The 25,065-nt window shown below is 45.1% G+C and overlaps 1 protein-coding gene across 4 annotated transcripts in view; it reads left to right on the top strand.

Moving 5' to 3' along the window:
* Positions 1-25,065, top strand: part of TRIM46 (tripartite motif containing 46) — a 57,972-nt gene that overhangs the window by 9,661 nt on the left and 23,246 nt on the right. For 3 of the 4 annotated variants that reach the window (XM_063946624.1, XM_063946623.1, XM_063946625.1), the window contains exon 2: positions 6,025-6,268. In XM_063946624.1, coding sequence (XP_063802694.1) covers positions 6,025-6,268 — 244 coding nt within the window. The remainder of the gene's footprint in view (positions 1-6,024; positions 6,269-25,065) is intronic. The other variant, XM_063946626.1, reaches the window with a different exon arrangement.

The following is a 25,065-nucleotide window of genomic DNA, read 5'->3' as shown; positions in this document are numbered from 1 at the left end:
CACAACACTTCGATATAACATGTCTCGGAAGATTTCGTTGACGAATCCCTGGAAGACGACAGGAGTGTTACTAAGGCCAAACGGCATCACCAGGTATTCGTAATGCCCATCCCGGGTATTGAAGGCGGTCTTCCATTCATCCCCTTCTCGGATGCGTATTAGATTATAAGCTCCCCTCAAATCGAGCTTGGAGAAAACGCGGGCGCTACGAACCCTATCAGATAACTCTGTGATTAGTGGCAAGGGGTATTTATTCTTGATGGTGATATAGTTTGAGCCGCGGTAGTCGATACATGGTCTCAACCCCCCGTCCTTCTTCTTCACAAAAAAGAAGCCCGCTCCAGCAGGGGAGGAAGAGGGGCGAATGAATCCCTTGAGCAGATTGGACTTAATACAGTCCGACATATCCTTTGTCACTTCCCGAGACTCAAGCTAAGTGCGGCCACGGGGCGGCATCTTCCCTGGGATAAGGTCAATAGGGCAGTCCCAAGGCCTATGAGGTGGTAACTGGTCAGCCGCCTGTTCCGAAAACACATCCTTGAACCCCTGATACGCCTCCGGAATATGCTCTTCATCCGACTTAGAAGAGACACGGAGCGGACAAACGGAAGTGAGACAGTTATCGTGACAAAAAGAACTCCAAGACAGAATTTGAGAAGACTTCCAATCAATGTGGGGATTATGAATTTTGAGCCAAGGCATTCCGAGGACCAGATCATGATGAATTTACGGAATCACCAAGAATTCCAGACATTCCTGATGTAGAGCCCCGACCTGCAGCTTAACTGGCTCCGTGCGCCACGTTATGAGACCCTTGGAAATTGCGCCACGTTATGAGACCCTTGGAAATTCTAGTACCATTGATAGCCGTCAACGAAATAGGCCGCTCGATAGGCCGTACCTTTAAATCCATGCTTTGGACACAGGAAGAAGAAACAAAGTTCCCCGCAGCTCCGGAATCCAACAGGGCCTCACAAGACTTGGAGACTGACTTGGTGATTAAAGACACAGGAAGCAAACAATCCAAAAATCGGAGAAGATTTAGTCGTGACCCCCAACTTGACTCCTCCAGAACAGCTAGGCCTGCCCGTTTCCCGGACGAGATTTACAAAACTTGAGGAAATGATCTGCGGCTCCACAGTAAAGGCAAAGTTTACCCTCACGACGACGCTGTCGTTCCTCTGGAGACAGTCGGGACCGGTTAATTTGCATGGGTTCGTCCGAGCTGGGCACAGCCGCCAGCCTAGGAGGAGGATGCCGGAACCTGGAACGATCTGAACGACTACGTTCTCCTCCACGCTCCTGCATCCGAAGATCCACCTTGACGCAAAGGGAGATCAACTCTTCTAATGGATCCGGCAGATCCCTAGTGACCAACTCATCTTTCAGCCGGTCGGAGAGACCGTTCCAGAAGGCAGCCCTCAGGGCGTCATTATTCCAGCGAAGTTCAGAGGCAATGGTCTGGAAATGAACCACGTACTGACCCACGGAGCGGGAGCCCTGACGAACACGGAGCAAGTCAGAAGAAGCAGTGGTCATCCTGCCGGGCTCGTCGAAGATTCTTCGAAAGGACGTAATGAAGTTGGTGTAGTTGGAAACCACGGGATCAGATCGTTCCCATAACGGAGACACCCAATCCAACGCTGACCCTTCAAGCAGGGAAATGATATACGCTACCTTAGACCGATCCGTAGAATAATTATGAGAGCGAAGCCCGAAGTGCACCTCGTACTGGTTTAGAAAACCACGGCAATTCTTTGGATTCCCATTATAGCGGAAGGAGTAGGAAGCTGAAGGCGTGACCTGGTACCGGCCGGAGGTTGGACGTTACTAGAAGCGGCAACTGGAGCAGTTACGGGAACTGAAACCGGAATTACGGAAGCTAAAGATGCTTGAATTTGATCCAATCGGCCGGACAATTCCTGGAGATATTGCATCACCTGACCCTGTGTCGCCTCCTGAGTCTGAACTTGGGAAGCCAAACTTTGGATGGCGCTGGACTCTGTGTTCCGATCCCCCGGGTCCATGTGGCCTGAGTATACTATCACTGACCTGTTTTGGAAATGTTGTGGACTCGGGGGTTTCTTCCGGTGACCGGGAAGAGGAACCGCTACTGGGTCGCAGTAGAAATGGCCGAATGTAGGTTTTCCTCATGCAGGATTAGGACGGTAGGCAGAAGGCACGGGTGGACGCTTGAAGGTCTCCTGAAAGACATGACTTGCAAAGGTGCTGATGATTTGGTGAAGAATACCATAAGCTCACTGAGAGCGATGCTGAGGTGCTAGAGGCACTGAGGTGCTAGAGGCACTGAGGTGCTAGAGGCATTGAGGTGCTAGAGGCATTGAGGTGCTAGAGGCATTGAGGTGCTTGACGGCGCTGAAGCGCTTGGAGACGCTGAGGTGCTTGGAGGCACGGAGGTGCTGGGGGCACGGAGGTGCTTGGAGGCACGGAGGTGCTTGGAGGCACGGAGGTGCTTGGAGGCACGGAGGTGCTGGAGGCACAGAGGTGCTTGGAGGCACGGAGGTGCTGGGGGCACGGAGGTGCTGGAGGCACGGAGGTGCTTGGAGGCACGGAGGTGCTTGGAGGCACGGAGGTGCTGGAGGCACGGAGGTGCTGGGAGGCACGGAGGTGCTGGGAGGCACGTCTGGAAGTGCTGACGCCACAGGGATACGGGAGCTCTGGAGATCACAACTACAGCAGCAGTAACGATGATACTCAGGCGCCGGAGCTCTGCCCGGCGTCTGAATTTGTACTTCCCGCCAGCACCTGATTGGGGAAGCGCCGATGACGTCACCCGTCCCCCAGTGGACGCCGGGCGCACCCGCGACGTCCACACTACGAGCGCCGGACGGAGCGCCGGGTGCCGGAGACCGCCAGAGAGGATGGCGGCATGACACAAGGTCCTTAGGAGGCAAAGCCTCAGGTGCAAGGTCCTTGGGAGGCAAAGCCTCGGGTGCAAGGTCCTTGGGAGGCAAAGCCTCGGGTGCAAGGTCCTTGGGAGGCAAAGCCTCGGGTGCATGGTCCTTGGGAGACAAAGCCTCAGATGCAGGATCTTTGGGAGTCAAAGCCTCAGATGCAGGATCCTTGGGAGTCAAAGCCTCAGGTGTAAGATCATTGGGAGTCAAAGCCTCAGGTGCAGGGTCCTTGGGAGTCAAAGCCTCAGGTGTAAGATCATTGGGAGTCAAAGCCTCAGGTGTAAGATCCTTGGGAGTCAAAGCCTCAGGTGCAGGATCATTGGGAGTCAAAGCCTCAGGTGCAGGGTCCTTGGGAGACAAAGTCTCAGATGCAGGGTCCTTGGGAGTCAAAGCCTCAGGTGCAGGATCCTTGGGAGTCAAAGCCTCAGGTGTAAGATCCTTGGGAGTCAAAGCCTCAGGTGTAAGATCCTTGGGAGTCAAAGCCTCAGGTGCAGGATCCTTGGGAGTCAAAGCCTTAGGTGTAAGATCCTTGGGAGTCAAAGCCTCAGGTGTAAGATCCTTGGGAGTCAAAGCCTCAGGTACAGGATCATTGGGAGTCAAAGCCTCAGGTGCAGGGTCCTTGGGAGTCAAAGCCTCAGGTGCAGGATCCTTGGGAGTCAAAGCCAGAGCCACAGAATCCCGTTGAGTGACAGGCATTGCCTGAGTTTGACAGTCAGAAACAGAAAAACAATGACTTTAGTCCCCACAATGAGGTTCTGTAGCAGGACAGTGTCACTTGGGAGGTGAGTGCACACTGACCTTGCTGCCCGTCCTTTGGCTTTCAGCCTGTCTTAAGCTACATTGGCATCTTGTGCTTTGGCTCCTGGTCCTTGTGGTAGCAGCTCTGTAGGGAGGGGAACTGACACCATCAGATAATTCCGGTGGAGACTAGACACTCGCTTAGACCACGTGCGTTAGGTGAGTCAGTGCACAACGAGGACTCTCCCATCTCACTTAGGCCCCTGTCTCCGGCCATGGACCCTGCACATGTTCTATTGCCTATGTCCGCAATTGCAGCTATACCAACCACCCAGAAGTAATTGGCTTCAGGTGCTGATGAGGGAGGGTGGTGGTGGTGGTAGCCCCTAATCTCCTACACCTGGTGCACGGTCAGCGAGTGCCTGGTGGTGGAGCACCGCCAGTAGGAGATGTTGGTAATGGCAGCAACAGTAAAAGGTAACCCGAGACAATGTGGTCACCCCATCCCGCCAGATAGGGTGACAGTGAGCCCATCCAGCCACTAGTGCCCGGGTACCGGATGGGCTCACAGACTATCTGATTATATTGTGTCCTCAGGCAGCAGAACCAGCCTGGAAGATGGAGCCTCCTTGGGTTCCCCGCTGCACACCCTCTCTGTCTTATCAGGAGAAGCTCTCCCGCATATGGTTCCTGGCCTGTGTCAGTACTGTGGCCCCCATCCATTGTCTCTGATCCTGAGTACATCCGAGGCCTAGGTATTCAGGACAAGCCGCCACGGACAGTAAGGTGCCTTATACCGTAGCGGAGCTGGAATTGGCGTTCGGTGTCAGTAATCTTATTGAACAAGCCTTGGCCGTTCCCGGGTGTAAAGACCCTCCTGCATGGCAGCGTTTCCTTCTACGTTGATCCTACATCTTTTAAAACCATTTATTCTAGAGCAGCAGCTGTCAACTCCGATTCTCCAGTAACCTACACAGGCCATGTTTTCAGGATGTCTGCCTGTGCCATGTATCCCATTTCTGCCGTGTTTTCATGTTTTCTGTGGAAACTGGTGGAATAAGTAGAGGCCCAGCAACAACAGCAAAAAAAATCTCTCCCCTCCATGATTGGAAGAAATCCATAAAACATGACTTGTTGGGAGTACTTGAGGGGCAGAGATAAGTACCCCTGATCTAGAGTTACTGTAGCTCCAAGAACACGTCTCGGTTGTAGTCCAGACAAGAGGTTCCGCAGAATCTGGAGGAAGACTACTTACTGGAGATCTACACAATGTGAGCCCCACGTTTCCCCCGGGACTGCGTTACTGGGTGGTCTGGGATTGCTATGATGCCAAGGAAAGTTCCTGACGCCGGATAGAGGTTGCCAGGAGAATATCTGGGGGTTGGGGCAGGGGGTTACACCGTCGGCGTAGACATGAGTCCACCTGGCGAGACAGTACTGACAGCTCCACAGACCGTGACACATACAACCTGCGGCGCATTCAGCCAGAGCAATGAGGACCGTCTGCGGCCGTACCTAGGTCCCGTGTCATTAGAAGGAGCTCAGTAGAGAGATGACAGGTTGTAGCTGATGAGCTCAGTAGAAAGATGACAGGTTGCAGCTGATGAGGTCAGGTACAGTGTCATTAGAAGGAGCACAGTAGAGAGATGACAGGTAGCAGCTGATGAGGTCAGTAGAGAGATGACAGGTTGTAGCTGATGAGGTCAGTAGAGAGATGACAGGTTGTAGCTGATGAGCTCAGTAGAGAGATGACAGGTTGTAGCTGATGAGGTCAGTAGAGAGATGACAGGTTGTAGCTGATGAGCTCAGTAGAGAGATGACAGGTTGTTGCTGATGAGCGCAGTAGAGAGATGACAGGCTGTAGCTGATGAGGTCAGTAGAGAGATGACAGGTTGTAGCTGATGAGCTCAGTAGAGAGATGACAGGTTGTTGCTGATGAGCGCAGTAGAGAGATGACAGGCTGTAGCTGATGAGCTCAGTAGAGATGACAGGTTGTAGCTGATGAGCTCAGTAGAGAGATGACAGGTTGCAGCTGATGAGGTCAGGTACAGTGTCATTAGAAGGAGCACAGTAGAGAGATGACAGGCTGTAGCTGATGAGCTCAGTAGAGAGATGACAGGTTGTAGCTGATGAGGTCAGTAGAGAGATGACAGGTTGCAGCTGATGAGGTCAGGTGCAGTGTCATTAGAAGGAGCACAGTAGAGAGATGACAGGCGGTAGCTGATGAGGTCAGTAGAGAGATGACAGGTTGCAGCTGATGAGGTCAGGTTCCAGTAGTAGCCGGGTATGGGAGGGGGGGGGGGGGGGCAGATTAGACAGGGACACAATGTCTGTGGGCTTCTTCTCACATCTTCTCTCTGTCTCTCCACAGACCAGTATGAAGAATATGGAGCGTGAGCTCTTGTGCCCAGTGTGCAAGGAGATGTACAAACAGCCCGTCATTCTGCCGTGTAAGCACAACGTGTGCCAGGTATGCGCCAGCGAGATCCTGCTGAAAAGAGGGTACGTCTGTGACCCCAACTCCGAGCCAAACTCGCCAGCGTCATCCCCTTCTGCGCGGAGCCCCCGCATAGGCCGGAGAGTGGTGCCCAAGCAGGAGCGGCTGATCAAGTCAGGTGAGAGCTTATTGGGGCGACGCCGCTACACACCAGCTGCCGTTTAGGGTGATGGGCTATACAGACCGGTGAGGTCGCCCGCTTCCCGTGGCAACGCGACTTTTCCCACATTAATCATTCAGTCAGAAATAAAATCCAGTGACGTTAATGAATACATGTAAAACGCGTCAGCATGTGATCACTGAATGCTCCCCTATGGCCATACGAAGGGTGGTCGCCTGAGTGTCCAGCGACAGAGCATCCGTCTGCGGGGCTGACCACATTGGCAGACATCTTTGGCAAATGGGATTGGATGCGAGTGTCATGTGATCAGTCAGATATGGTCTCTCATGATGCATTTGTATGGGGGAGTATTCCGGCCCCTCACAGGACAGAGCCATGCCTGTTACACCAGCCTTGTGCCATACACACAGCACGTGTTTCCTGCCTAGCACTGTGATTCCCACCTGCACCACTAGATGGCAGCACAGCACCACATCTCATTCCTGCTGCTGTTCCCGCCTTCAGCCTCAGTCAGATCTGTAGGTAACTCCATATGAGGGCGGCCCACACGCCACGTTCTGCATGCATCAGCAATTCTCCGGGGGCAGCATCTGAGCCCCTTCACATATTGCTGCATGCAGGGCCGGATTACGCCTTGGTAGTGACAGGCCTTTACCAACATTATATCTTATTATGCCCCTGTACCTGCTCATTTTAATGAGGTATATATAATACATTAATAGAAGGGCAATAAATGTTACATAATGAACTAGGGACCTATCATGGGGAATAAAATTAACAAATACCGTGGAGAGGTGTCTCTCTAAAAACATTGGGACAGGGGCCCCTTCAAAAGTTGCTATGGGGCCCACAAAGTTTTGGCTACGCCCCTTTATGCAGAGATACCACCGAAGTCAGTCACATCTCCTGCCCCAGGGATAGTGCTGCTGTAAATACAGATATAATCATTACGGGGGCTCTCACAGAGAGGGGGCTGGGGTGGTGCCGACACATAGATATGTCATTATACGATATTCACATGGAAACAACCTCATCATATACTAATTACCTGATAGTGATGTATATAGCCTAGGTAGTGTGAGCCAGGATCACTGAGTGTATAGAGAGATATCACCAGGTGACAGTGACTGCTGTACAGGACTCTTATAGAGACACAATAGGTGGCTGTATTATAGTAATTACCTGATAGTGATGTATATAGCCTAGGTAGTGTGAGCCAGGATCACTGAGTGTATAGAGATATCACCAGGTGAGAGTGACTGCTGTACAGGGCTCTTATAGAGACACAATAGGTGGCTGTATTATAGTAATTACCTGATAGTGATGTATATAGCCTAGGTAGTGTGAGCCAGGATCACTGAGTGTATAGAGATATCACCAGGTGACAGTGACTGCTGTACAGGGCTCTTATAGAGACACAATAGGTGGCTGTATTATAGTACTTATCTGATAGTGATGTATATAGTCTCTAGGTAGTGTGAGCCAGGATCACTGAGTGTATATAGAGATATCACCAGGTGAGAGTGACTGCTGTACAGGGCTCTTATAGAGACACAATAGGCGGCTGTATTATAGTAATTACCTGATAGTGATGTATATAGTCTAGGTAGTGTGAGCCAGGATCACTGAGTGTATAGAGATATCACCAGGTGAGAGTGACTGCTGTACAGGACTCTTATAGAGAGACAATAGGTGGCTGTATTATAGTAATTACCTGATAGTTATGTATATAGCCTAGGTAGTGTGAGCCAGGGTCACTGAGTGTATAGAGATATCACCAGGTGAGAGTGACTGCTGTACAGGGGTCTTACAGAGACACAATAGGTGGCTGTATTATAGTAATTACCTGATAGTGATGTATATAGTCTAGGTAGTGTGAGCCAGGGTCACTGAGTGTATAGAGATATCACCAGGTGAGAGTGACTGCTGTACATGACTCTTATAGAGACACAATAGGTGGCTGTATTATAGTAATTACCTGATAGTGATGTATATAGCCTAGGTAGTGTGAGCCAGGATCACTGAGTGTATAGAGATATCACCAGGTGAGAGTGACTGCTGTACAGGGCTCTTATAGAGACACAATAGGTGGCTGTATTATAGTAATTACCTGATAGTGATGTATATAGTCTAGGTAGTGTGAGCCAGGATCACTGAGTGTATAGAGAGATATCACCAGGTGAGAGTGACTGCTGTACAGGACTCTTATAGAGACACAATAGGTGGCTGTATTATAGTAATTACCTGATAGTGATGTATATAGCCTAGGTAGTGTGAGCCAGGATCACTGAGTGTATAGAGAGATATCACCAGGTGAGAGTGACTGCTGTACAGGACTCTTATAGAGACACAATAGGTGGCTGTATTATAATAATTACCTGATAGTGATGTATATAGCCTAGGTAGTGTGATCCAGGATCACTGAGTGTATAGAGATATCACCAGGTGAGAGTGACTGCTGTACAGGGCTCTTATAGAGACACAATAGGTGGCTGTATTATAGTAATTACCTGATAGTGATGTATATAGCCTAGGTAGTGTGAGCCAGGATCACTGAGTGTATAGAGAGATATCACCAGGTGAGAGTGACTGCTGTACAGGACTCTTATAAAAACACAATATGTGGCTGTATTATAGTAATTACCTGATAGTGATGTATATAGCCTAGATAGTGTGAGCCAGGGTCACTGAGTATATAGAGAGATATCACCAGGTGAGAGTGACTGCTGTACAGGACTCTTATAGAGACACAATAGGTGGCTGTATTATAGTAATTACCTGATAGTGATGTATATAGCCTAGGTAGTGTGAGCCAGGATCACTGAGTGTATAGAGATATCACCAGGTGAGAGTGACTGCTGTACAGGACTCTTATAGAGACACAATAGGTGGCTGTATTATAGTAATTACCTGATAGTGATGTATATAGCCTAGGTAGTGTGAGCCAGGATCACTGAGTGTATAGAGATATCACCAGGTGAGAGTGACTGCTGTACAGGGGTCTTATAGAGACACAATAGGTGGCTCTATTATAGAAATTACCTGATAGTGATGTATATAGCCTAGGTAGTGTGAGCCAGGATCACTGAGTGTATAGAGATATCACCAGGTGAGAGTGACTGCTGTCCAGGACTCTTATAGAGACACAATAGGTGGCTGTATTATAGTAATTACCTGATAGTGATGTATATAGCCTAGGTAGTGTGAGCCAGGGTCACTGAGTGTATAGAGATATCACCAGGTGAGAGTGACTGCTGTACAGGGCTCTTATAGAGACACAATAGGTGGCTGTATTATAGTAATTACCTGATAGTGATGTATATAGTCTAGGTAGTGTGAGCCAGGGTCACTGAGTGTATAGAGATATCACCAGGTGAGAGTGACTGCTGTACATGACTCTTATAGAGACACAATAGGTGGCTGTATTATAGTAATTACCTGATAGTGATGTATATAGCCTAGGTAGTGTGAGCCAGGATCACTGAGTGTATAGAGATATCACCAGGTGAGAGTGACTGCTGTACAGGGCTCTTATAGAGACACAATAGGTGGCTGTATTATAGTAATTACCTGATAGTGATGTATATAGTCTAGGTAGTGTGAGCCAGGATCACTGAGTGTATAGAGAGATATCACCAGGTGAGAGTGACTGCTGTACAGGACTCTTATAGAGACACAATAGGTGGCTGTATTATAGTAATTACCTGATAGTGATGTATATAGCCTAGGTAGTGTGAGCCAGGATCACTGAGTGTATAGAGAGATATCACCAGGTGAGAGTGACTGCTGTACAGGACTCTTATAGAGACACAATAGGTGGCTGTATTATAATAATTACCTGATAGTGATGTATATAGCCTAGGTAGTGTGATCCAGGATCACTGAGTGTATAGAGATATCACCAGGTGAGAGTGACTGCTGTACAGGGCTCTTATAGAGACACAATAGGTGGCTGTATTATAGTAATTACCTGATAGTGATGTATATAGCCTAGGTAGTGTGAGCCAGGATCACTGAGTGTATAGAGAGATATCACCAGGTGAGAGTGACTGCTGTACAGGACTCTTATAAAAACACAATATGTGGCTGTATTATAGTAATTACCTGATAGTGATGTATATAGCCTAGATAGTGTGAGCCAGGGTCACTGAGTATATAGAGAGATATCACCAGGTGAGAGTGACTGCTGTACAGGACTCTTATAGAGACACAATAGGTGGCTGTATTATAGTAATTACCTGATAGTGATGTATATAGCCTAGGTAGTGTGAGCCAGGATCACTGAGTGTATAGAGATATCACCAGGTGAGAGTGACTGCTGTACAGGACTCTTATAGAGACACAATAGGTGGCTGTATTATAGTAATTACCTGATAGTGATGTATATAGCCTAGGTAGTGTGAGCCAGGATCACTGAGTGTATAGAGATATCACCAGGTGAGAGTGACTGCTGTACAGGGGTCTTATAGAGACACAATAGGTGGCTCTATTATAGAAATTACCTGATAGTGATGTATATAGCCTAGGTAGTGTGAGCCAGGATCACTGAGTGTATAGAGATATCACCAGGTGAGAGTGACTGCTGTCCAGGACTCTTATAGAGACACAATAGGTGGCTGTATTATAGTAATTACCTGATAGTGATGTATATAGCCTAGGTAGTGTGAGCCAGGGTCACTGAGTGTATAGAGATATCACCAGGTGAGAGTGACTGCTGTACAGGGCTCTTATAGAGACACAATAGGTGGCTGTATTATAGTAATTACCTGATAGTGATGTATATAGCCTAGGTAGTGTGAGCCAGGATCACTGAGTGTATAGAGATATCACCAGGTGAGAGTGACTGCTGTACAGGACTCTTATAGAGACACAATAGGCGGCTGTATTATAGTAATTACCTGATAGTGATGTATATAGCCTAGGTAGTGTGAGCCAGGATCACTGAGTGTATAGAGAGATATCACCAGGTGATAGTGACTGCTGTACAGGACTCTTATAGAGACACAATAGGTGGCTGTATTATAGTAATTACCTGATAGTGATGTATATAGCCTAGGTAGTGTGAGCCAGGGTCACTGAGTGTATAGAGATATCACCAGGTGAGAGTGACTGCTGTACAGGGCTCTTATAGAGACACAATAGGCGGCTGTATTATAGTAATTACCTGATAGTGATGTATATAGTCTAGGTAGTGTGAGCCAGGATCACTGAGTGTATAGAGATATCACCAGGTGAGAGTGACTGCTGTACAGGACTCTTATAGAGACACAATAGGTGGCTGTATTATAGTAATTACCTGATAGTGATGTATATAGTCTAGGTAGTGTGAGCCAGGATCACTGAGTGTATAGAGAGATATCACCAGGTGAGAGTGACTGCTGTACCGGGCTCTTATAGAGAGACAATAGGTGGCTGTATTATAGTAATTACCTGATAGTGATGTATATAGTCTAGGTAGTGTGAGCCAGGATCACTGAGTGTATATAGAGATATCACCAGGTGAGAGTTACTGCTGTACAGGGCTCTTATAGAGACACAATATGTGGCTGTATTATAGTAATTACCTGATAGTGATGTATATAGCCTAGGTAGTGTGAGCCAGGGTCACTGAGTGTATAGAGATATCACCAGGTGAGAGTGACTGCTGTACAGGACTCTTATAGAGACACAATAGGTGGCTGTATTATAGTAATTACCTGATAGTGATGTATATAGCCTAGGTAGTGTGAGCCAGGATCACTGAGTGTATAGAGATATCACCAGGTGAGAGTGACTGCTGTACAGGACTCTTATAGAGACACAATAGGTGGCTCTATTATAGAAATTACCTGATAGTGATGTATATATTCTAGGAAGTGTGAGCCAGGGTCACTGAGTGTATAGAGATATCACCAGGTGAGAGTGACTGCTGTCCAGGACTCTTATAGAGACACAATAGGTGGCTGTATTATAGTAATTACCTGATAGTGATGTATATAGCCTAGGTAGTGTGAGCCAGGATCACTGAGTGTATAGAGATATCACCAGGTGACAGTGACTGCTGTACAGGGCTCTTATAGAGACACAATAGGTGGCTGTATTATAGTAATTATCTGATAGTGATGTATATAGTCTCTAGGTAGTGTGAGCCAGGATCACTGAGTGTATATAGAGATATCACCAGGTGAGAGTGACTGCTGTACAGGGCTCTTATAGAGACACAATAGGTGGCTGTATTATAGTAATTACCTGATAGTGATGTATATAGTCTAGGTAGTGTGAGCCAGGGTCACTGAGTGTATAGAGATATATCACCAGGTGAGAGTGACTGCTGTACAGGACTCTTATAGAGACACAATAGGTGGCTGTATTATAGTAATTACCTGATAGTGATGTATATAGCCTAGGTAGTGTGAGCCAGGATCACTGAGTGTATAGAGATATCACCAGGTGAGAGTGACTGCTGTACAGGACTCTTATAGAGACGCAATAGGCGGCTGTATTATAGTAATTACCTGATAGTGATGTATATAGTCTAGGTAGTGTGAGCCAGGATCACTGAGTGTATAGAGATATCACCAGGGGAGAGTGACTGCTGTACAGGACTCTTATAGAGACACAATAGGTGGCTGTATTATAGTAATTACCTGATAGTGATGTATATAGGCTAGGTAGTGTGAGCCAGGGTCACTGAGTGTATAGAGATATCACCAGGTGAGAGTGACTGCTGTACAGGACTCTTATAGAGAGACAATAGGTGGCTGTATTATAGTAATTACCTGATAGTTATGTATATAGCCTAGGTAGTGTGAGCCAGGGTCACTGAGTGTATAGAGATATCACCAGGTGAGAGTGACTGCTGTACAGGGGTCTTATAGAGACACAATAGGTGGCTGTATTATAGTAATTACCTGATAGTGATGTATATAGTCTAGGTAGTGTGAGCCAGGGTCACTGAGTGTATAGAGATATCACCAGGTGATTGTGACTGCTGTACAGGACTCTTATAGAGACACAATAGGTGGCTGTATTATAGTAATTACCTGATAGTGATGTATATAGTCTAGGTAGTGTGAGCCAGGATCACTGAGTGTATAGAGATATCACCAGGTGAGAGTGACTGCTGTACAGGGCTCTTATAGAGACACAATAGGCGGCTGTACTATAGTAATTTACCTGATAGTGATGTATATAGTCTAGGTAGTGTGAGCCAGGATCACTGAGTGTATAGAGATATCACCAGGTGAGAGTGACTGCTGTACAGGGCTCTTATAGAGACACAATAGGTGGCTGTATTATAGTAATTACCTGATAGTGATGTATATAGTCTAGGTAGTGTGAGCCAGGATCACTGAGTGTATAGAGATATCACCAGGTGAGAGTGGCTGCTGTACAGGACTCTTTTAGAGACACAATAGGTGGCTGTATTATAGTAATGACCTGATAGTGATGTATATAGCCTAGGTAGTGTGATCCGGGATCACTGAGTGTATAGAGATATCACCAGGTGAGAGTGACTGCTGTACAGGGCTCTTATAGAGACACAATAGGCGGCTGTATTATAGTAATTACCTGATAGTGATGTATATAGCCTAGGTAGTGTGAGCCAGGATCACTGAGTGTATACAGATATCACCAGGTGAGAGTGAGTGCTGTACAGGGCTCTTATAGAGACACAATAGGTGGCTGTATTATAGTAATTACCTGATAGTGATGTATATAGTCTAGGTAGTGTGAGCCAGGATCACTGAGTGTATAGAGATATCACCAGGTGAGAGTGACTGCTGTACAGGGCTCTTATAGAGACACAATAGGTGGCTGTATTATAGTAATGACCTGATAGTGATGTATATAGCCTAGGTAGTGTGAGCCAGGATCACTGAGTGTATAGAGATATCACCAGGTGACAGTGACTGCTGTACAGGGCTCTTATAGAGACACAATAGGTGGCTGTATTATAGTAATTATCTGATAGTGATGTATATAGTCTCTAGGTAGTGTGAGCCAGGATCACTGAGTGTATAGAGATATATCACCAGGTGAGAGTGACTGCTGTACAGGACTCTTATAGAGACACAATAGGTGGCTGTATTATAGTAATTACCTGATAGTGATGTATATAGCCTAGGTAGTGTGAGCCAGGATCACTGAGTGTATAGAGATATCACCAGGTGAGAGTGACTGCTGTACAGGGCTCTTATAGAGACACAATAGGTGGCTGTATTATAGTAATTACCTGATAGTGATGTATATAGCCTAGGTAGTGTGAGCCAGGATCACTGAGTGTATAGAGATATCACCAGGTGAGAGTGACTGCTGTACAGGACTCTTATAGAGACACAATAGGCGGCTGTATTATAGTAATTACCTGATAGTGATGTATATAGTCTAGGTAGTGTGAGCCAGGATCACTGAGTGTATAGAGATATCACCAGGGGAGAGTGACTGCTGTACAGGACTCTTATAGAGACACAATAGGTGGCTGTATTATAGTAATTACCTGATAGTGATGTATATAGTCTAGGTAGTGTGAGCCAGGATCACTGAGTGTATAGAGATATCACCAGGTGAGAGTGACTGCTGTACAGGGGTCTTATAGAGACACAATAGGTGGCTCTATTATAGTAATTACCTGATAGTGATGTATATAGCCTAGGTAGTGTGAGCCAGGGTCACTGAGTGTATAGAGATATCACCAGGTGAGAGTGACTGCTGTACAGGACTCTTATAGAGAGACAATAGGTGGCTGTATTATAGTAATTACCTGATAGTTATGTATATAGCCTAGGTAGTGTGAGCCAGGGTCACTGAGTGTATAGAGATATCACCAGGTGAGAGTGACTGCTGTACAGGACTCTTATAGAGACACAATAGGTGGCTGTATTATAGTAATTACCTGATAGTGATGTATATAGCCTAGGTAGTGTGAGCCAGGGTCACTGAGTGTATAGAGATATCACCAGGTGAGAGTGACTGCTGTACAGGACTCTTATAGAGACACAATAGGTGGCTGTATTATAGTAATTACCTGATAGTGATGTATATAGCCTAGGTAGTGTGAGCCAGGGTCACTGAGTGTATAGAGATATCACCAGGTGAGAGTGACTGCTGTACAGGACTCTTATAGAGACACAATAGGTGGCTGTATTATAGTAATTACCTGATAGTGATGTATATAGTCTAGGTAGTGTGAGCCAGGATCACTGAGTGTATAGAGAGATATCACCAGGTGAGAGTGACTGCTGTACAGGGCTCTTATAGAGACACAATAGGTGGCTGTATTATAGTAATTACCTGATAGTGATGTATATAGCCTAGGTAGTGTGAGCCAGGATCACTGAGTGTATAGAGATATCACCAGGTGAGAGTGACTGCTGTACAGGACTCTTATAGAGACACAATATGTGGCTGTATTATAGTAATTACCTGATAGTGATGTATATAGCCTAGGTAGTGTGAGCCAGGATCACTGAGTGTATAGAGATATCACCAGGTGAGAGTGACTGCTGTACAGGACTCTTATAGAGAGACAATAGGTGGCTGTATTATAGTAATTACCTGATAGTTATGTATATAGCCTAGGTAGTGTGAGCCAGGGTCACTGAGTGTATAGAGATATCACCAGGTGAGAGTGACTGCTGTACAGGGGTCTTATAGAGACACAATAGGTGGCTGTATTATAGTAATTACCTGATAGTGATGTATATAGTCTAGGTAGTGTGAGCCAGGGTCACTGAGTGTATAGAGATATCACCAGGTGAGAGTGACTGCTGTACAGGACTCTTATAGAGACACAATAGGTGGCTCTATTATAGAAATTACCTGATAGTGATGTATATAGCCTAGGTAGTGTGAGCCAGGATCACTGAGTGTATAGAGATATCACCAGGTGAGAGTGACTGCTGTCCAGGACTCTTATAGAGACACAATAGGCGGCTGTATTTATAGTAATTACCTGATAGTGATGTATATAGTCTAGGTAGTGTGAGCCAGGATCACTGAGTGTATAGAGATATCACCAGGTGAGAGTGACTGCTGTCCAGGACTCTTATAGAGACACAATAGGCGGCTGTATTTATAGTAATTACCTGATAGTTATGTATATAGCCTAGGTAGTGTGAGCCAGGGTCACTGAGTGTATAGAGATATCACCAGGTGAGAGTGACTGCTGTACAGGGGTCTTATAGAGACACAATAGGTGGCTGTATTATAGTAATTACCTGATAGTGATGTATATAGTCTAGGTAGTGTGAGCCAGGGTCACTGAGTGTATAGAGATATCACCAGGTGAGAGTGACTGCTGTACAGGACTCTTATAGAGACACAATAGGTGGCTCTATTATAGAAATTACCTGATAGTGATGTATATAGCCTAGGTAGTGTGAGCCAGGATCACTGAGTGTATAGAGATATCACCAGGTGAGAGTGACTGCTGTCCAGGACTCTTATAGAGACACAATAGGCGGCTGTATTTATAGTAATTACCTGATAGTGATGTATATAGTCTAGGTAGTGTGAGCCAGGATCACTGAGTGTATAGAGATATCACCAGGTGAGAGTGACTGCTGTACAGGACTCTTATAGAGACACAATAGGCGGCTGTATTATAGTAATTACCTGATAGTGATGTATATAGCCTAGGTAGTGTGAGCCAGGATCACTGAGTGTATAGAGATATCACCAGGTGAGAGTGACTGCTGTACAGGGCTCTTATAGAGACACAATAGGTGGCTGTATTATAGTAATTACCTGATAGTGATGTATATAGCCTAGGTAGTGTGAGCCTGGATCACTGAGTGTATAGAGAGATATCACCAGGTGATAGTGACTGCTGTACAGGACTCTTATAGAGACACAATAGGTGGCTGTATTATAGTAATTACCTGATAGTGATGTATATAGCCTAGGTAGTGTGAGCCAGGGTCACTGAGTGTATAGAGATATCACCAGGTGAGAGTGACTGCTGTACAGGACTCTTATAGAGACACAATAGGTGGCTGTATTATAGTACTTACCTGATAGTGATGTATATAGCCTAGGTAGTGTGAGCCAGGATCACTGAGTGTATAGAGATATCACCAGGTGAGAGTGACTGCTGTACAGGGCTCTTATAGAGACACAATAGGTGGCTGTATTATAGTAATTACCTGATAGTGATGTATATAGCCTAGGTAGTGTGAGCCAGGATCACTGAGTGTATAGAGATATCACCAGGTGAGAGTGACTGCTGTACAGGACTCTTATAGAGACACAATAGGTGGCTGTATTATAGTAATTACCTGATAGTGATGTATATAGCCTAGGTAGTGTGAGCCAGGATCACTGAGTGTATAGAGATATCACCAGGTGAGAGTGACTGCTGTACAGGGCTCTTATAGAGACACAATAGGTGGCTGTATTATAGTAATTACCTGATAGTGATGTATATAGTCTAGGTAGTGTGAGCCAGGGTCACTGAGTGTATAGAGATATCACCAGGTGAGAGTGACTGCTGTACAGGACTCTTATAGAGACACAATAGGTGGCTGTATTATAGTAATTACCTGATAGTGATGTATATAGTCTAGGTAGTGTGAGCCAGGATCACTGAGTGTATAGAGATATCACCAGGTGAGAGTGACTGCTGTACAGGGCTCTTATAGATACACAATAGGTGGCTGTATTATAGTAATTACCTGATAGTGATGTATATAGTCTAGGTAGTGTGAGCCAGGATCACTGAGTGTATAGAGAGATATCACCAGGTGAGAGTGACTGCTGTACCGGGCTCTTATAGAGAGACAATAGGTGGCTGTATTATAGTAATTACCTGATAGTGATGTATATAGTCTAGGTAGTGTGAGCCAGGATCACTGAGTGTATATAGAGATATCACCAGGTGACAGTGACTGCTGTACAGGACTCTTATAGAGACACAATAGGCGGCTGTACTATAGTAATTACCTGATAGTGATGTATATATTCTAGGTAGTGTGAGCCAGGATCACTGAGTGTATATAGAGATATCACCAGGTGAGAGTGACTGCTGTACAGGGCTCTTATAGAGACACAATAGGTGGCTGTATTATAGTAATTACCTGATAGTGATGTATATAGCCTAGGTAGTGTGAGCCAGGATCACTGAGTGTATAGAGATATCACCAGGTGAGAGTGACTGCTGTACAGGACTCTTATAGAGACACAATAGGTGGCTCTATTATAGAAATTACCTGATAGTGATGTATATATTCTAGGAAGTGTGAGCCAGGGTCACTGAGTGTATAGAGATATCACCAGGTGAGAGTGACTGCTGTCCAGGACTCTTATAGAGACACAATAGGTGGCTGTATTATAGTAATTACCTGATAGTGATGTATATAGCCTAGGTAGTGTGAGCCAGGATCACTGAGTGTATAGAGATATCACCAGGTGAGAGTGACTGCTGTACAGGACTCTTATAGAGACACAATAGGTGGCTGTATTATAGTAATTACCTGATAGTGATGTATATAGTCTAGGTAGTGTGAGCCAGGGTCACTGAGTGTATAGAGAGATATCACCAGGTGAGAGTGACTGCTGTACAGGGCTCTTATAGAGACACAATAGGTGGCTGTATTATAGTAATTACCTGATAGTGATGTATATAGTCTAGGTAGTGTGAGCCAGGATCACTGAGTGTATAGAGAGATATCACCAGGTGAGAGTGACTGCTGTACCGGGCTCTTATAGAGAGACAATAGGTGGCTGTATTATAGTAATTACCTGATAGTGATGTATATAGTCTAGGTAGTGTGAGCCAGGGTCACTGAGTGTATAGAGATATCACCAGGTGAGAGTGACTGCTGTACAGGGCTCTTATAGAGACACAATAGGCGGCTGTACTATAGTAATTTACCTGATAGTGATGTATATAGTCTAGGTAGTGTGAGCCAGGATCACTGAGTGTATAGAGATATCACCAGGTGAGAGTGACTGCTGTACAGGGCTCTTATAGAGACACAATAGGTGGCTGTATTATAGTAATTACCTGATAGTGATGTATATAGTCTAGGTAGTGTGAGCCAGGATCACTGAGTGTATAGAGATATCACCAGGTGAGAGTGGCTGCTGTACAGGACTCTTTTAGAGACACAATAGGTGGCTGTATTATAGTAATGACCTGTTAGTGATGTATATAGCCTAGGTAGTGTGATCCGGGATCACTGAGTGTATAGAGATATCACCAGGTGAGAGTGACTGCTGTACAGGGCTCTTATAGAGACACAATAGGCGGCTGTATTATAGTAATTACCTGATAGTGATGTATATAGCCTAGGTAGTGTGAGCCAGGATCACTGAGTGTATACAGATATCACCAGGTGAGAGTGACTGCTGTACAGGGCTCTTATAGAGACACAATAGGTGGCTGTATTATAGTAATTACCTGATAGTGATGTATATAGTCTAGGTAGTGTGAGCCAGGATCACTGAGTGTATAGAGATATCACCAGGTGAGAGTGACTGCTGTACAGGGCTCTTATAGAGACACAATAGGTGGCTGTATTATAGTAATGACCTGATAGTGATGTATATAGCCTAGGTAGTGTGAGCCAGGATCACTGAGTGTATAGAGATATCACCAGGTGAGAGTGACTGCTGTACAGGACTCTTATAGAGACACAATAGGTGGCTGTATTATAGTAATTACCTGATAGTGATGTATATAGTCTAGGTAGTGTGAGCCAGGGTCACTGAGTGTATAGAGATATCACCAGGTGAGAGTGACTGCTGTACAGGGCTCTTATAGAGACACAATAGGTGGCTGTATTATAGTAATTACCTGATAGTGATGTATATAGCCTAGGTAGTGTGAGCCAGGATCACTGAGTGTATAGAGATATCACCAGGTGACAGTGACTGCTGTACAGGGCTCTTATAGAGACACAATAGGTGGCTGTATTATAGTAATTATCTGATAGTGATGTATATAGTCTCTAGGTAGTGTGAGCCAGGATCACTGAGTGTATAGAGATATATCACCAGGTGAGAGTGACTGCTGTACAGGACTCTTATAGAGACACAATAGGTGGCTGTATTATAGTAATTACCTGATAGTGATGTATATAGCCTAGGTAGTGTGAGCCAGGATCACTGAGTGTATAGAGATATCACCAGGTGACAGTGACTGCTGTACAGGGCTCTTATAGAGACACAATAGGTGGCTGTATTATAGTAATTATCTGATAGTGATGTATATAGTCTCTAGGTAGTGTGAGCCAGGATCACTGAGTGTATAGAGATATATCACCAGGTGAGAGTGACTGCTGTACAGGACTCTTATAGAGACACAATAGGTGGCTGTATTATAGTAATTACCTGATAGTGATGTATATAGCCTAGGTAGTGTGAGCCAGGATCACTGAGTGTATAGAGATATCACCAGGTGAGAGTGACTGCTGTACAGGGCTCTTATAGAGACACAATAGGTGGCTGTATTATAGTAATTACCTGATAGTGATGTATATAGCCTAGGTAGTGTGAGCCAGGATCACTGAGTGTATAGAGATATCACCAGGTGAGAGTGACTGCTGTACAGGACTCTTATAGAGACACAATAGGCGGCTGTATTATAGTAATTACCTGATAGTGATGTATATAGTCTAGGTAGTGTGAGCCAGGATCACTGAGTGTATAGAGATATCACCAGGGGAGAGTGACTGCTGTACAGGACTCTTATAGAGACACAATAGGTGGCTGTATTATAGTAATTACCTGATAGTGATGTATATAGCCTAGGTAGTGTGAGCCAGGGTCACTGAGTGTATAGAGATATCACCAGGTGAGAGTGACTGCTGTACAGGACTCTTATAGAGACACAATAGGTGGCTGTATTATAGTAATTACCTGATAGTGATGTATATAGCCTAGGTAGTGTGAGCCAGGGTCACTGAGTGTATAGAGATATCACCAGGTGAGAGTGACTGCTGTACAGGACTCTTATAGAGACACAATAGGTGGCTGTATTATAGTAATTACCTGATAGTGATGTATATAGTCTAGGTAGTGTGAGCCAGGATCACTGAGTGTATAGAGAGATATCACCAGGTGAGAGTGACTGCTGTACAGGGCTCTTATAGAGACACAATAGGTGGCTGTATTATAGTAATTACCTGATAGTGATGTATATAGCCTAGGTAGTGTGAGCCAGGATCACTGAGTGTATAGAGATATCACCAGGTGAGAGTGACTGCTGTACAGGACTCTTATAGAGACACAATATGTGGCTGTATTATAGTAATTACCTGATAGTGATGTATATAGCCTAGGTAGTGTGAGCCAGGATCACTGAGTGTATAGAGATATCACCAGGTGAGAGTGACTGCTGTACAGGACTCTTATAGAGAGACAATAGGTGGCTGTATTATAGTAATTACCTGATAGTTATGTATATAGCCTAGGTAGTGTGAGCCAGGGTCACTGAGTGTATAGAGATATCACCAGGTGAGAGTGACTGCTGTACAGGGGTCTTATAGAGACACAATAGGTGGCTGTATTATAGTAATTACCTGATAGTGATGTATATAGTCTAGGTAGTGTGAGCCAGGGTCACTGAGTGTATAGAGATATCACCAGGTGAGAGTGACTGCTGTCCAGGACTCTTATAGAGACACAATAGGCGGCTGTATTTATAGTAATTACCTGATAGTTATGTATATAGTCTAGGTAGTGTGAGCCAGGATCACTGAGTGTATAGAGATATCACCAGGTGAGAGTGACTGCTGTACAGGGGTCTTATAGAGACACAATAGGTGGCTGTATTATAGTAATTACCTGATAGTGATGTATATAGTCTAGGTAGTGTGAGCCAGGGTCACTGAGTGTATAGAGATATCACCAGGTGAGAGTGACTGCTGTACAGGACTCTTATAGAGACACAATAGGTGGCTCTATTATAGAAATTACCTGATAGTGATGTATATAGCCTAGGTAGTGTGAGCCAGGATCACTGAGTGTATAGAGATATCACCAGGTGAGAGTGACTGCTGTCCAGGACTCTTATAGAGACACAATAGGCGGCTGTATTTATAGTAATTACCTGATAGTGATGTATATAGCCTAGGTAGTGTGAGCCAGGGTCACTGAGTGTATAGAGATATCACCAGGTGATAGTGACTGCTGTACAGGACTCTTATAGAGACACAATAGGTGGCTGTATTATAGTAATTACCTGATAGTGATGTATATAGCCTAGGTAGTGTGAGCCAGGGTCACTGAGTGTATAGAGATATCACCAGGTGAGAGTGACTGCTGTACAGGACTCTTATAGAGACACAATAGGTGGCTGTATTATAGTACTTACCTGATAGTGATGTATATAGCCTAGGTAGTGTGAGCCAGGATCACTGAGTGTATAGAGATATCACCAGGTGAGAGTGACTGCTGTACAGGGCTCTTATAGAGACACAATAGGTGGCTGTATTATAGTAATTACCTGATAGTGATGTATATAGCCTAGGTAGTGTGAGCCAGGATCACTGAGTGTATAGAGATATCACCAGGTGAGAGTGACTGCTGTACAGGACTCTTATAGAGACACAATAGGTGGCTGTATTATAGTAATTACCTGATAGTGATGTATATAGCCTAGGTAGTGTGAGCCAGGATCACTGAGTGTATAGAGATATCACCAGGTGAGAGTGACTGCTGTACAGGGCTCTTATAGAGACACAATAGGTGGCTGTATTATAGTAATTACCTGATAGTGATGTATATAGTCTAGGTAGTGTGAGCCAGGATCACTGAGTGTATAGAGATATCACCAGGGGAGAGTGACTGCTGTACAGGACTCTTATAGAGACACAATATGTGGCTGTATTATAGTAATTACCTGATAGTGATGTATATAGCCTAGGTAGTGTGAGCCAGGATCACTGAGTGTATAGAGATATCACCAGGTGAGAGTGACTGCTGTACAGGACTCTTATAGAGACACAATAGGTGGCTGTATTATAGTAATTACCTGATAGTGATGTATATAGCCTAGGTAGTGTGAGCCAGGATCACTGAGTGTATAGAGATATCACCAGGTGAGAGTGACTGCTGTACAGGGCTCTTATAGAGACACAATAGGTGGCTGTATTATAGTAATTACCTGATAGTGATGTATATAGTCTAGGTAGTGTGAGCCAGGGTCACTGAGTGTATAGAGATATCACCAGGTGAGAGTGACTGCTGTACAGGACTCTTATAGAGACACAATAGGTGGCTGTATTATAGTAATTACCTGATAGTGATGTATATAGTCTAGGTAGTGTGAGCCAGGATCACTGAGTGTATAGAGATATCACCAGGTGAGAGTGACTGCTGTACAGGGCTCTTATAGATACACAATAGGTGGCTGTATTATAGTAATTACCTGATAGTGATGTATATAGTCTAGGTAGTGTGAGCCAGGATCACTGAGTGTATAGAGAGATATCACCAGGTGAGAGTGACTGCTGTACCGGGCTCTTATAGAGAGACAATAGGTGGCTGTATTATAGTAATTACCTGATAGTGATGTATATAGTCTAGGTAGTGTGAGCCAGGATCACTGAGTGTATATAGAGATATCACCAGGTGACAGTGACTGCTGTACAGGACTCTTATAGAGACACAATAGGCGGCTGTACTATAGTAATTACCTGATAGTGATGTATATATTCTAGGTAGTGTGAGCCAGGATCACTGAGTGTATATAGAGATATCACCAGGTGAGAGTGACTGCTGTACAGGGCTCTTATAGAGACACAATAGGTGGCTGTATTATAGTAATTACCTGATAGTGATGTATATAGCCTAGGTAGTGTGAGCCAGGATCACTGAGTGTATAGAGATATCACCAGGTGAGAGTGACTGCTGTACAGGACTCTTATAGAGACACAATAGGTGGCTCTATTATAGAAATTACCTGATAGTGATGTATATATTCTAGGAAGTGTGAGCCAGGGTCACTGAGTGTATAGAGATATCACCAGGTGAGAGTGACTGCTGTCCAGGACTCTTATAGAGACACAATAGGTGGCTGTATTATAGTAATTACCTGATAGTGATGTATATAGCCTAGGTAGTGTGAGCCAGGATCACTGAGTGTATAGAGATATCACCAGGTGAGAGTGACTGCTGTACAGGACTCTTATAGAGACACAATAGGTGGCTGTATTATAGTAATTACCTGATAGTGATGTATATAGTCTAGGTAGTGTGAGCCAGGGTCACTGAGTGTATAGAGAGATATCACCAGGTGAGAGTGACTGCTGTACAGGGCTCTTATAGAGACACAATAGGTGGCTGTATTATAGTAATTACCTGATAGTGATGTATATAGTCTAGGTAGTGTGAGCCAGGATCACTGAGTGTATAGAGAGATATCACCAGGTGAGAGTGACTGCTGTACCGGGCTCTTATAGAGAGACAATAGGTGGCTGTATTATAGTAATTACCTGATAGTGATGTATATAGTCTAGGTAGTGTGAGCCAGGATCACTGAGTGTATATAGAGATATCACCAGGTGAGAGTGACTGCTGTACAGGGCTCTTATAGAGACACAATAGGTGGCTGTATTATAGTAATTACCTGATAGTGATGTATATAGTCTAGGTAGTGTGAGCCAGGATCACTGAGTGTATAGAGATATCACCAGGTGAGAGTGACTGCTGTACAGGACTCTTTTAGAGACACAATAGGTGGCTGTATTATAGTAATTACCTGATAGTGATGTATATAGCCTAGGTAGTGTGAGACAGGATCACTGAGTGTATGGAGAGATATCACCAAGTGAGAGTGACTGCTGTACAGGGCTCTTATAGAGACACAA

The sequence above is a fragment of the Pseudophryne corroboree genome, chromosome 12 (assembly GCF_028390025.1).
Source record: "Pseudophryne corroboree isolate aPseCor3 chromosome 12, aPseCor3.hap2, whole genome shotgun sequence".
Taxonomy (NCBI): Eukaryota; Metazoa; Chordata; class Amphibia; order Anura; family Myobatrachidae; genus Pseudophryne; species Pseudophryne corroboree.
Note: the sequence above shows the minus strand (reverse complement) of the source record. Positions and strands in the feature narration are given on the sequence as shown.